At 38.1% G+C, this 13,152-nt stretch overlaps 1 protein-coding gene across 1 annotated transcript; it reads right to left on the reverse strand.

Annotated features, from left to right (window-relative positions):
- Nucleotides 1–6,068: 6,068 nt before the first annotated feature.
- On the reverse strand, nucleotides 6,069–6,853 carry LOC133869034 (uncharacterized). Its single transcript, XM_062306012.1, has 2 exons — nucleotides 6,664–6,853; nucleotides 6,069–6,406 (listed from the first exon to the last, which is right to left on the reverse strand). The coding sequence occupies exons 1-2, from the start codon at nucleotides 6,851–6,853 to the stop codon at nucleotides 6,069–6,071; spliced, it is 528 nt and encodes a 175-aa protein (XP_062161996.1).
- Nucleotides 6,854–13,152: the final 6,299 nt, after the last annotated feature.

Below are 13,152 nucleotides of genomic sequence, written 5' to 3' on the forward strand. Positions count from 1 at the left end.
TCTCTTATCTTTGGCTCATGAATTTATTTCATTGGCATTTGGCTGCTCAAACCAAATCGTCCAGTGAATGCTATTTATATTTGCTGTTTTTCTCTTGAATCACTTGTCCAGGTGCATTACCTTTATTCGATAGGAAAGGAAAAAGGATTGGAGTAAGCTGATGTGGTCAACATCAAATTAAAATCTCATGTTATTGATTTTATAGTAATTAATATTATTAATTATTATTGTTATACTGCCCTATTGGTATTACTTTTATAACTACTTGCTTGCAAGGCTGCAAAATCCTGAATCTGCCCGATAGAAACAAAACAACATTTATTGATGTTGCATCTTGGCAACCAATGCAATTGCTAGTAATTACAATTTCCAAATCCTTTCCATTTCATTTGAAATGGAGAAGAGTCGGTTAGGCAAATATGAGGAATTTTAATGTTGAGACAATTTTGCCTCTTTTTTAATACTAACCGCTTTTTCTCCTTTTCATTTAAAATGGAGATGATCCATCTCGTTGTTATTGGATTTGAACAATAGTTTTACTTAGGAAAAATAATAATAATAATAAAAAAAAAAAAGTGGATAATAGTTTTTAAATAGCCTTTGCTTTTCAGGCTCTCTATGTTATACTTTTATGCTAATGGGGAGCTCAATGCTCTTCTACAGTGTCGAATATTTATTAATATTAAAATGAATAACAATTCGAAATTTGAGGGGCTCTTTCTAATCCTAAAGGTCCCAAGGAATTCCTAATTGGAATTAGAGTATCTCTTTTCATCCATTTTTTTAAAATTACATTGTAAAATTTTGCGTCATTGAATGGACTCATTTGAAAAACTTATCCAAAAAAAAAAACAATTTAACCCTTCAAACTACTAATCATTCTTTGGATAGTCCCTCGAACTATTAAGGCTTGGACTATGGCCACCTAAACTACTAAAACCATTGAAAAAAGTCCATTTTGGCAAAATATCCCCATAATACTCTGTCACTTTTCAATTCAAAAAATAATCAAAAAAACAAAAAATTTTAAAAAAAAAATTCAAAAAAAAAAGTAAACTAAAATTTTATTTCTTATTTTTATTTTTAAATTTTTTTTTCTTTTTTTATTTAAAAAAAGATGGGTGTTTGGTGTGGCATTATTTCCCAATCGCGACCTGATCTTCCCGACACCCCCTGGTCACTGTCTGTTTGCAACGCCGTAATGACTGATTTTATAACTCGGCTCGGCGAGTTCTGATTCGCAATCATCAGCTTGTTGATCTCGGTCGAGCTCAAGCTTGTCTCGCTCTGAAAAATATCCTCCACTTGAGAAAAAAGCTTGTGATTCTTGAGCCCCAGGTAGCTATTGACCAATGTTTTGAATGCCAAAAAATAACAGAGAGAAAAATGGATATGAACATCAACAAACAACCTCACGGTCATTGATTTCTCTGTCAGAAACTGATCGAGGTCTTCCATAACGATGATAGACTTGCTCGTCATTTATAACAAAACAAAATTCAGATTGAAATCGTTCATAACCTTCGAAAGATTAATATCATAGACATCGAAGGAAAGGAAATTAGTCATGTCCACATTCGGAGAGGCTGTGACGAGTTCGCCGAGTTGCAGGCATGCATCATGCCCAATGACGATGCTAGAAAGAAGCAGTACGTCTTCCAATCGATTGCAATTTTCTTTTTTGAAAATAAAAAAATAAAATAGAAAATTTTAGTTTTTCTTAGTTTTTAATTTTTAAAAAAAAAAAATTGAATTTTTTTTTGAATTTTTTAATTGAAAAATGACATGTGACAGGGGTATTATAGGGATATTTCGTCAAAAAATGTCTTTTTCAAAGGTTTTGGTAGTTTGGGGGGCCAGAGTGCAAGCCTCGATAGTTTGAAGGGCTATCTGGAGAAAGGGTGGTAGTTTGAGGGGCTAAATTGTATTTTTATTTTATTTTTTATTTTATAAAAAGAATAGACTTATTGAAATCAATTAGGGCCCTGTTTAATAAACCCCTCCTCCCTCCCCTCCCCCTTTCGGCTCTTGATGTGAATTTTAATTGTACTCGCAAGTGCACGAATCGTTTGCAGTTAATGGATTGCAAGTGCGAGGTCGATCCCACAGGGAATTGCGTTTTTGCAAACAAAATTTAAATCCAAATTAATTTAATCCTAACCTAGTTCCAAAAATTAAGAGATTGTTTTTGTGAATAAAAATCAAAAGCATAAACAAAATTAACTAGAGTGAATGTAATCAAATAAAAAAAGGCACTAAGGTATCGGAATCCGCACTCACAAACTCATAGCAACATATTCTCATGATCAATAATATTTTCCAAAGTTCTCACAATAAAATCTTAAGTATGTTTTACTTTTGCTTCAAATAATTTATCAAAGCCATCCCATGTATCTATTCTTTACCCAAATCACAAAAGAAATCCAATTTAAATTAAATCATCAAGTGTATCCGTAAATTACAGCAAGATATCCAATTTAAATCAAAACATCAATTGTATCCGTAGAATAAATCACAAGGGATATCCAATTTTTTTAAACAAAGAAAACCAAGCACAATCAATTCTATGGAACTATCCTAAATCATCAAATGTATCCTTGAATTACAAAAGATATCCAAGAATCATTCCACAAAATTGAATTAAAGTAAAACAATTGAAAATCAAACTATTTAAAATTGGAAAATATTACATCACATGAGAATATTGTTGCTAATCATAAGTGAGGCTTCATCCTCAACCTTAGTTGAAAAATTAGCTACACATGGCTATGAAAAATAAATCCTAAACTAAAAAGAAAAGAATATATTTGGTCTCTAGCTTCTTCCCCTTTTTATCTTGAGGCTTGGAGGTCTATTTATAGGGAGAAAACAAATCCTAGAAGCCCTAGAATTTCTAGAAAAATCGGAGGTTAGTCTTCTAGTTTGAGTAGGAAACTCAAAACACAATCCAAGAAGGAAAAGGACTCCAAATCCGTCCAGATTTGCAGTCTTTTATTGTGGGATACTTTTGGTATAGCAGACGTCCGAATTAGGAAAATCATATTTCACAATGATTTGTATAAAATTGAGTTAGCTTTCTAACGCCACTTGATTCACCTTAATCGGATATTTTAGCTGAAAGTTATGGCCACAATACTATGACATGTGCAAAATCTGAATTCTAATCCGATTTTGACTCCAATTAGAGAAATTCCGATTTAGTCCTCTCCTTGATTTGGTTGAACATACCCACATCCTCTAGGTCTTCTCAAAGTGTGCTTTCTTTCACCTTAAAGCTATTGTTTTCTCTCAATGACCTGCAAAATACTAAAATACCAAAACTAACCAAAAACATTAGAAAATAACAAAACTAAAGGTTTAGTAAATGCAAATTAAGGGGTCCACATATGCAATATTTGACACTCATCAGCTCTGTTCCCCATAATACGGATGCTGCGGTTTCAACATTTCAAAAAGGCCAAGTTTTGAATCTTCCTTTTTACAATACCCATTTTACCCCCTACATACAAAAACATCAGAAAACTCAAATCCTGCTCGCCTATCGCCCTGTAGCTGCCATCACCCCCGCATACTCTCCCCTTTACCGAGAAAACCCCTTCCCTTCCATAACCAAAACCCATAAAGCTCCCATTACCTACCCAATTTTTGTAATACACGGCTTCCTCTTCACTAGAACTCGCAAACACCTTAACTATCAGCGCCTATTGCCCACACCTCTCCGCTGTCTTCTTCCTTTCAACCGAAACCCATCTCCCTCTTCCTTTTCTTTTACAAACTGAGTGATCGAGATCGATGATGAGACGGAGAAGATAGACTGAAGCAGATATAGAGAGACTCACCGAGGAGTAGAGCTCCCGGAGGTAACGCCGTACTCATCCTCGTTTACCGCCGGGCTGCTCGAGTAGAACAATCTTCGTATTTCTGAGGCCTCCTCAGCGGGAGCTTTAGGTAACTTTGAGTCTTACCGGTTATTGGTTAAGCTTTTTGTTTGGTTGCTGAGAAAATTGACAAATTGAGTATAGGATGGAAAACACGGTTTGGAAACTGCTCATTGAAAGCTAATTTATCAAATTAGGCCTATTGAGGCGTAGATTTTAATAATATTCAAGAAATATTGAATATTGTCAAGATTTTGCTTTTCTGTCTTGTGTTATGTTCTTTGATTTTATTGAGTTTATAGTTGGAGTTAGTGCTTGGTTGAGATGAAAATCATGTGCCAGTGCGTGTGTTTAATCTTGAAACTCTTGACCTAAAACCTATTTCTGCTTACTAGCCGATTTGTTATTGCTTAAATGTTCTCCAGTGAATCATGCCTGGACTTTATATCAATTTAGTGGAGCCTGGAAACATTTGTGGATGTTCTCAAGTGTATATATGGGTGCCCATTGGATGTTACATCAAATAATTTTCGTTCCTCTTTTTGAGGTAAACAATTGCATAGTTTTGATGTTTCTACTATTTCACCCCTTTGTTGCTAGTGCTGTAATGATGTGCAAAATGGACCGGGCAATCTGAAATGTTTTACAAATTTGTCTTACAAAGTTTATGCTAGTAAGCCCAATGTTCAGTCTTATTTCTTTATTAGTTAATTTTTTTGAAAATTTTTACTTATAACCCCTGATATTTCATCACTTTTAAAAATTTCACTTATAACCCCTAAAATACTACCATTAGATCTCTTAATAGCACGGCACTAATCATTACTACTTATGGCCGAATTAGTGATAGTATACCTTGTTAATTTTCTGTGAAGTTACGGTTATGGAGGACTGGTTAGGCGTGAGGAAAGAGATATGCGAAGCTTCATTTCCGGCCTTCATTGTTGGGCTTTGCTAAGTAGCTTGAGGTAGGATATTGCTACTACGGATTTGTTGTGTTTTTATTTTCAATTTTTGATTTGGTAGTCTTTGATTTGTTGGTGTTGAACGTGAGTCTATTTTGTGTAGAGTGTGCTGTAATTTTGATGACTGTTGGTTGTTGCTATGGAGGTCAGTTCTGTGGTGTTGATATTTATGTGATAAATATATTCAATGAAGTTGGGCAAAACTCACTTGACATCACATATGCTTGCTAATGTAGGCACACGTAAATATGTCTACGACTAGCGACATATCAAGTTGTCCTCCGTTATGTAAATGTGGAGTTCCTGCACAAGTAAGATACTCTTGGACCTCGACCAATCCCGATAGAAAGTGGTACGAATATATTAACTATAAGGTAATTTTAGCTATTACCTATGTGTTATTTTTTGATGTTAGTAGTTCTTGACATTTTTACTATTTCCATGCAGAAAGCCGGTGATTGTAATTTTTTTTGTATGGGCTGATAGGGAAATGTCACCGTACGAGAAGGGTTTAGCGAAATATCTAAGAGAAATGGAGGAGAAAAAGACTGCTGATAATGATAGAATTAGTGCATACATTGGGGAGAAATGTAAAGAACAATACGACAAATTACGACGGGACGTAGAGTTGGGTCAAAATGACAAAGTTGATGCATTGATTGGAAAAAAAAAAAATGCAAGAAACATTATGACAAACTACGGCAGGAGCTTGGGTTGTGTCAAAATAATTTGAAGATGTTGAAGGCTGCATTCTTAGTAGTCATTTTGGTTTTACTGTTTTATGTTAGTGGTTACAGTGAAACTAGAAACACTAAGTTAATGTAAAAATGACAACTATGGAAACAGTTCACCTATACGTTTTCATTTTGAATGTTATGTCTACGTATGCACCTAATTGAGCTTCTACGTATTTTGAATGCTATGTACATCTTGTTGTCATGGTGGTATTAAAAATAGAGCATTCCGAACATGTATTGATGAAAACAGGTTTTGTGTATTCAATACTGTGAAAAATGTACATAGCATAAACAAAGCTTCATTTCTTAACATATTCAACTCCTAAGTCAAATATCATTAGCCAAATACCATATCCATCTCTAATCCATTACAACCCGACATATCGGATATCTAAATCATCAAAACACTTTTCAACCAAATTACATGTTATAAAATTACAACCAAACATATACATCACCAAATAGCAAAACATTGATATTGTTGACGTTTATGCCCTATTGACCCAATCCCACATGCTAGTCTTCATTGTGTTCCGATATGCCCCCATGTAATGTGCACTCGACTGTGATTGATCTGGTTGGAGTCCATGTGTTACATGCGTTTCACTTGGCATATTAACCCGCTGTGAGACATCGATCCAAGCTTCACCGTATAGTTGTTGCAAAGCGTGTCTGAATAATGGATCAATATCCCCATAGTCCTTGTGGATGAAGTTGTGTATAGTACAACACGCAACCATAAGTAATCGTTGGTCCGGTATCGCGTACGGGGGCATATTTTCCAAAATCGGGAACCGATTCTTCAAAATCCCGAACGTCCGTTCCACTGTCGAGCACAATGAAGAGTGTCTGTAGTTAAACAACTCTTTATCATTCCTGGGTTGGGGTCGGCTACGGTGAAAGTTTTCCAAGTGGTACCTTTCGTTTCAATATGGGGGCAAGAAACCCTTGTAGCAACCATAAGCTGAATCCACCAAATAATAATATCCTACAAATTACATGTTTTCCATTTGTTGTAAGTATACCATTGTCTAAATAGTAAACTATTAAGCCGAAGAAACACAATTGTGCTACTAACAGTACCTTCGTCAGGCGTTGGGAAGTTCATGGTTGGATCGTTTATTGTCTCAGTAAAAATTCGTGCATCATGGGCGCTGCCTTCCCACCCACTGCAGACGAACGTGAAGCAAAGGTCGAAGTTCGTTACGCACATCACATTTTGCGTCGGGGTTGAGCTTTTGCCTCGAAAAGGGACGTCGTTGTGATTCGTCATGTGCGCCATCATGTGTGCACACCTAGACAATACTAAAATTGGATAATGGTTAAAATTCGAATAATAACAAATACAAACATAATAAAATTTATGTACCTTAAACCACGGGTTAAATCACACATCACGGGCAACGTAAGGATGGGGAATCTCGGTGCTACAAGGCGAAATGATCGTCTTGCCCAATCTGCAAAGTGCCTTGCATACACGATTAGCATATGCACTAATAGTAGCAGTTGATCGTTGCAGCCTATCAGACACAGTCCTTTGTGATTGTGCTTGTGCAACTACTAGGCAAAATGCTGCTACTTGCTCTGTGATTTTAACATAGCGGCTATTTCTCAGATAGCCATTATGTTTTAAGGTGCAGCATAGTTTCATGAAGGTGTGGGGGTACATTCGGAAGCACTCGTAGCATGTATTCGAGTTAGGGTTGCTCAAAACCCAGTGGATCCACATTGGGCCCGTCAAGGAAGACGTGCGTTGCGGAATACGCACAACTCGATCCAAGTGTTGTATTGTATAATTCAATTCTTGAAGCACCCTGAATGGTCTATGAAATGCTGCCTCTAACTCCTCAAGGACCTCTTGCATGTACCTTTGCCCATTGTCTTCATCATCATCCATGTCGTTCTCCAAATTGGGTTCGTCATCTATAATATCTACCCAATTTACAAGCTTGAAGTTCGAGCTTGATGAACCAGGTTCATCCATGTCAACCAACCGAAGCAAAAGGTATCACCTACATGCGGGTACTAACAACTAATTAAAATAACGAAATAGAAAGCAGGACGTTGGATAAATATCATAAACTTGAAAATATCCCTACATAGTTCTTGTTAGTCATAACATAGCCAAACTATAAACAACATTGAAATTTAAAAATGTCTAGTGAAATGCAAACAACGAAATATAAATAAGGCTCAATCGTCATCGCTGCAAAGGAAAGTCGTGAGCCAGTCTCTCTGGCAAGCATCTGTCATCACTAAGAACACCTTCGCGATTCTGTTGTTTGTCATCATGGCTTCACACGCCTTACGCTGTTGACGGATATTCAATCCAGTATTGGGGGCCAATTTGTTTACTATGCTGACTGCGTCAAAGAGCCATTCTCGTTTACCGCCGGTGCTACAACCTACATTCCCAACGGATCCAATCGTCTCAGACTTTATCATTGTACGCTCAATGTGATCTGCGATGTCGTAAAATTCTTTTGTGAGGCCATGCAAAACCGCCTCTCCTTGCGACGACAGTTTGCTGCTCTGCGGCGATTGGTTTGTCGGGGAAGCAGCCCTTTTACCTTTCCTCTTGTGACTCAGTGGGGGAGGCTGTTGGGGGTCAGTTAGGTCGATTATGGCTGGTGTAAGGTTCAGGTTGACGCATGCGATGTCGTCGCTGTTGGAATTTTCCAGTAGGGATCGTGTGCTAGCATGTCTGTAATGACCAGTTGCAGTTGACCCTCCAAAGACGCTGTTCATGAGGGAGTAGTTTGCCGGTGTGCCGTTCCTAAATCTGTAATATTTACTTGTGTCGTATTGCTGCAACACAATGTGAATGTGTTAGAGGATGAATAAAGTTTGACAAGTTTATATTTTAAAACAACAAATGATAGTGAGATACTCACAGATTTCAGTTGTTGCCATTGACGCTCATCTAGCGTGACCGTGTTGTCCACCTCGTTCCAACCCACCCCCGTCGCAATGTGTCCGGTGAGGAGGTCTGTGAATTCCTTCCAGTTTGTCTTCAATTTCTCTATCTTCTTCTTAACCTGATCCTTACTGTAGTGCACGCCATCAATTTCTGTACGTTTATTCAAATTCTCGGTGATGGTGCCAAAATGGCCCTTGAACGACTGCCGCACACCTTTTGTGGCTAGATCCAAGAGTTCGTAAACAAGTGCCAGTTCATGCTCTTTGGTCCATTTAGAAAAGCGAGGTCTTGACTGTGTGGAGGCCTCGGTTGGTACCGGGTGCTTCCGTGGGGACTTTCGTGGGGTAGTGAAATATGACGTCTATGAAAATGTTGAGATATGCATGTATAACAATTTTCAATGGAATAGATGTTAAAGTGATGATGACAGGAAAGCACATCACAATGTTTAAAACCGATGACCAACCGTTTAAATTTTAAACAGCATCATACCTTTTTAGTTGTCGGACGTGGGCGTAAGAAGTACCGTGGGTGCTGGAATGAACAAAGCTATTAAACAAACGGAATATAAAACAATATATTAACAACACTAGAAAACAAACAGAATATAAAAAAGTGTTTCCTATAACTCAATGCACACTAATTAATCAAAATTGGTGAGGACAAATGACATCTTAAAGAAAGTTTACTTTTTTAGATTGCTGTACTAACATATTCTCTCTAATTAACAATTCCTCCGAGCAAGATAATTGAAAACTTTATTATCTAAATCCTTTCCTTGGATGAGATAATACAATTTTATTTTATTTTATTTTTTTTATGAACTAAAAGCTTTATAACCAATCACTTCAAACTACACTCCAGTAAAAACTGGAATCAATGTTTCAACAAAACCACCTGATTGCTAGAAAAGCAGCAAAGCAGCAAACTCAAGCTCAAAACAGAGCATCACCAACAAAACAAACAAAGAACAACAAACACAACCAGACCTACACTAAACAAAGAAAAAACTAGAGAAGCAGATCAGCGGCAGTGAACCATCCGAACCGGAAATTTGGCCATCACTCTAGCTCTAACCTCCCACCGAATTCTGGAGATGATTTGCTCTTCAATTCTAGGGGTTTTACCATGAAGAATAGCATTCCTTTGAAGCCATAAATGATAAACAGCAGCCCCCAAGCATAGTTTCCGAACACAGCTCACCATATTATTGCCTTTCAAAGCTACAACACTCCAAACAACAATCTCATCCCAATTAGATGGATAGTTACTCACCAAACACTCACTCATAAGAGACCTTCAAATCCTTTTACTGAAACTACATTCAAAGAAAATGTGGCTTTGACTCTCCATGGAAGCACTGCAAAAAAGACATAAGCTATCACCAACAGACCCCAACCACACATCTTCTCTCGGGTAGTAATAGCTTTATGGAAAGCTAACCAAAGAAAGAAAGCATGCCTGGGAATAGCATAAGCAAACCAAACAATGTTATACCAATCAACCACAGGATATCTAATCCTCAGTTTTTCCCAAGTCTCTGCACTAGAAAACTGACCAGACTTTGAATCCCAAATGGCTTGATCAAGACCTCCCAACTCCACCTCAGGCAAGCGACTTTGGATAGCAACAATAGCATCAGACCTAGCACTAGGCCAATACCAAGATCCATTTTTAATAATTGAATCCAATTTCGGTCCAATACCATGACCAGCATCATAAACAGCTCTCTGCCCATAGACATTAATCAAACACCCAATATAAACATAACTAACTAAGGTAGACATAAACATAACTACCTTTCTACCAATATAAAACTGCACAAAAAATGAGACAGGATGGGCTAAACGACAAGCAAATACAGAAGGAAACTTCATCCATCACCATCTTTTCTGTCCATAATCCTGTCTGGACATAAGCTTGATACTCACTCCTCACATGCCCATCACAGTATCCTGCCCTTCCCATGTGCTCCCTCTTCAAAACGTGGGAAAGATACACGACTTTCCTTTTCCCCAACTAACTTAAATAACTGTAATTTGTGTTTCTTTATTATCATCATTCTTTCTTTTCTCTGCATTTGCATTCAACAATGACAAAATGCTATAGGAAATCTGTAACAGCAGCTTTTATTAGATATCTACCTGAAGTCTGCAGAGTTGCAACGATCCAAGAGAAACAAGCATAAAAAATCAAACCCACTCTTTAATCGATCCAAGACACCCCCAATAAATTCAATATTAAACATAATCTTAGCTTGTAGCATTATTTTCGTGTTCTACATTTACTGAGTCAAGCAATTTATATGGACCAACCACTGTTCGACAGTTTTTTTTTTTTTGATGAAGTCAAGCTTTATAACCAAACCAAAAGGAGAAAAATAAAACTCATCCAAAATCACAAAAAGTGCTACAAACCAGCAGAACGTCTAACAGAAAAACAAGTAGCCCAGAAAGAGAAGAGGAGAAAAGAATAAATTAGCTGCACACCTTGGAACGTGATATGGTAGTTGGACCCGTGGCTGTAGAAGTCGACGATCGTCGGGCCAGGCATGCACCGCCGGAGGCAAACCACCTAGCTTCCCGTGTAGACCGAAGTTCGATCGACCCACTATGCACCGACGCCGGTTGTTGCTTCATTGTGGAAGAACTTCGATTGATTTATAGGCAAATAAAGAAGGATTGCGAAAATCCAAACACCAGGGTTGATTCGCACGGATTCTCGGGGGAGCAGATTGAAAGGACCGGCGCTGTGAAAACCGACTGGAGCGGATCGTACGGTGACTGGCCGAGAATCTCAGAGTGGTTGAGGCGTAAATGATCTTCTTGCCGTTGGGTAGTTGAAGGACTACTAGGCATGCTGCTGGAGGTAGACCGTTGCAGGGGTGTGAGAGATTTGGAGAGAGGTGCATAGACGGAGGAGGGATTCGCTCAGTCCGGAACACTTTTAGCTGCAGAAGTTTTAGGGGCATTCGGGTCTGGCCACTGTGCATGGAAATGTGAATTGCAAGCGTGGAGAATCACGTGAGGGGTAAAGGTGGAAATTCACACCTGCATAAAGTGATGTGAGAGATTGAAAGGATTTGAGTTTTCTGATGTTTTTGTATGTAGGGAGTAAAATGGGTATTGTAAAAAGGAAGATTCAAAACTTGGCCTTTTTGAAATGTTGAAACCGCAGCATCCGTATTATGGGGAACAAGGTCGAAAGGGGGAGGGGAGGGGGGAGGGGTTTATTAAATAGGGCCTAGATGATGATAAAATAATCAAAGATTGGGATTCCTTCTTACTATTCAACAACGTATGAATAGTTACTTGATTTTGACTAAGTGATTGTTGAATCATTTGCTGTGGAATACATAGAATAAAATGGATTAATATTGTTGGAATCTGACATGTCATCAAAGATCAATCCTGAAGACAAATCTTTCCGCTTTTTGATTTACGAAAGGGAATTATAATTGAGTCGAGTCATGGCAAGTATTAAGGATTTAAATAGATAGTTCTTGTAGTTTACTGGATTTTCATAGTGACAGATTTTGGTCTACTTACTTTTCACTTTTCACTTTTCATTTTCAAAGTGACAGCTCCACTGTGGGGCTAACGCTTAAGGTGGATCGGAATGAATATTATTCCCAGCAACAAATACAGTAAAATTCTAGTCACCATGCAGTAAGCATCAACAAACTCAAGTAATTAGCTAATGTCTTAAATATTGAATGAGCTTATAAACCTTATTATGCTTGGATTCACCACACAGTCACACTATACCCCTCTATCCACCAAAAGGTTCAGCCTGCTCACATAATTTGCTTAGTCACTTACCAAATAAAGTGCCACCCGTGCAACACTGTCCGCCCTGAAAATTTGTCCCTTTAAATTGACGACCTAGCTCATTGCCATTTTCATTTTGGGCACATAAGCTTCACTGACACCTAATGACGTCGCACTCACAACGACATAAGGCAACACAATTTACTCTTACACCATGTTGGCCAAGTTCCTTGCTAGCCCCAAAACTACTCCACATTTGGATCGATGCTGCATAAGCGTGATAGGAGAGTCCTCCGATCGCTGTCTTTGCCACGTGGTATCATCACCCTTGTGGCGTGTTTGGCGCCTAGGAAACCTCCGACCAAGTTATCACCAACAATTCGCTTTAGATATGATTTCGTGCTTTCCAGAATTTTCCTAACGACCAAGATTGCTCACGATGCCTACATGCGTTGTTGTACATTATATCAAGGTGTCCATATTTGGCAACGGAGGTGTCGAATAAGTTTATAGACATCGTCTTCATTTGACACGTCATAATGGATGTAGTTGGCATTTTTTTCAAGTTTATTTGCAATGGCCTGTCCCGTTTTATCTTGAATGTCGGCAATCACAACCTTGGCGTTGTTTTCGTGGAAGAGGTGCGCAACACTTGCTCGGAGCAATCCCACTTGCACCTCCAGTAATAATTGAATAATAAAATCCGAGCTGAGGTTGTCTTAAACCCACAGCCAAACATGTTTAGGTGTAAGAACAAAACCAGAATAACACAAGCCAAAAATAGGGATAAGTGTATCCTTCCACTGGAATAGGCAGGAAAGAAAGCACACTTGAATTGGCCAAGCCTGTAGCCAAACACCCGTTGTCTTCTTCAAATAGAAA

Source organism: Alnus glutinosa, chromosome 5 (genome assembly GCF_958979055.1).
Source record: "Alnus glutinosa chromosome 5, dhAlnGlut1.1, whole genome shotgun sequence".
Taxonomy (NCBI): Eukaryota; Viridiplantae; Streptophyta; class Magnoliopsida; order Fagales; family Betulaceae; genus Alnus; species Alnus glutinosa.

What these genes read in the sequence shown, in the direction of transcription:
- LOC133869034 (XM_062306012.1), bottom strand. Translation starts at nt 6,853, where the DNA reads ATGACGAATCACAACGACGTCCCTTTTCGAGGCAAAAGCTCAACCCCG. An exon ending in CTTCCCAACGCCTGACGAAG is followed by an intron (nt 6,407 to 6,663) that starts GTACTGTTAGTA and finishes TGTGCTCGACAG; the next exon opens with TGGAACGGACGTTCGGGATT.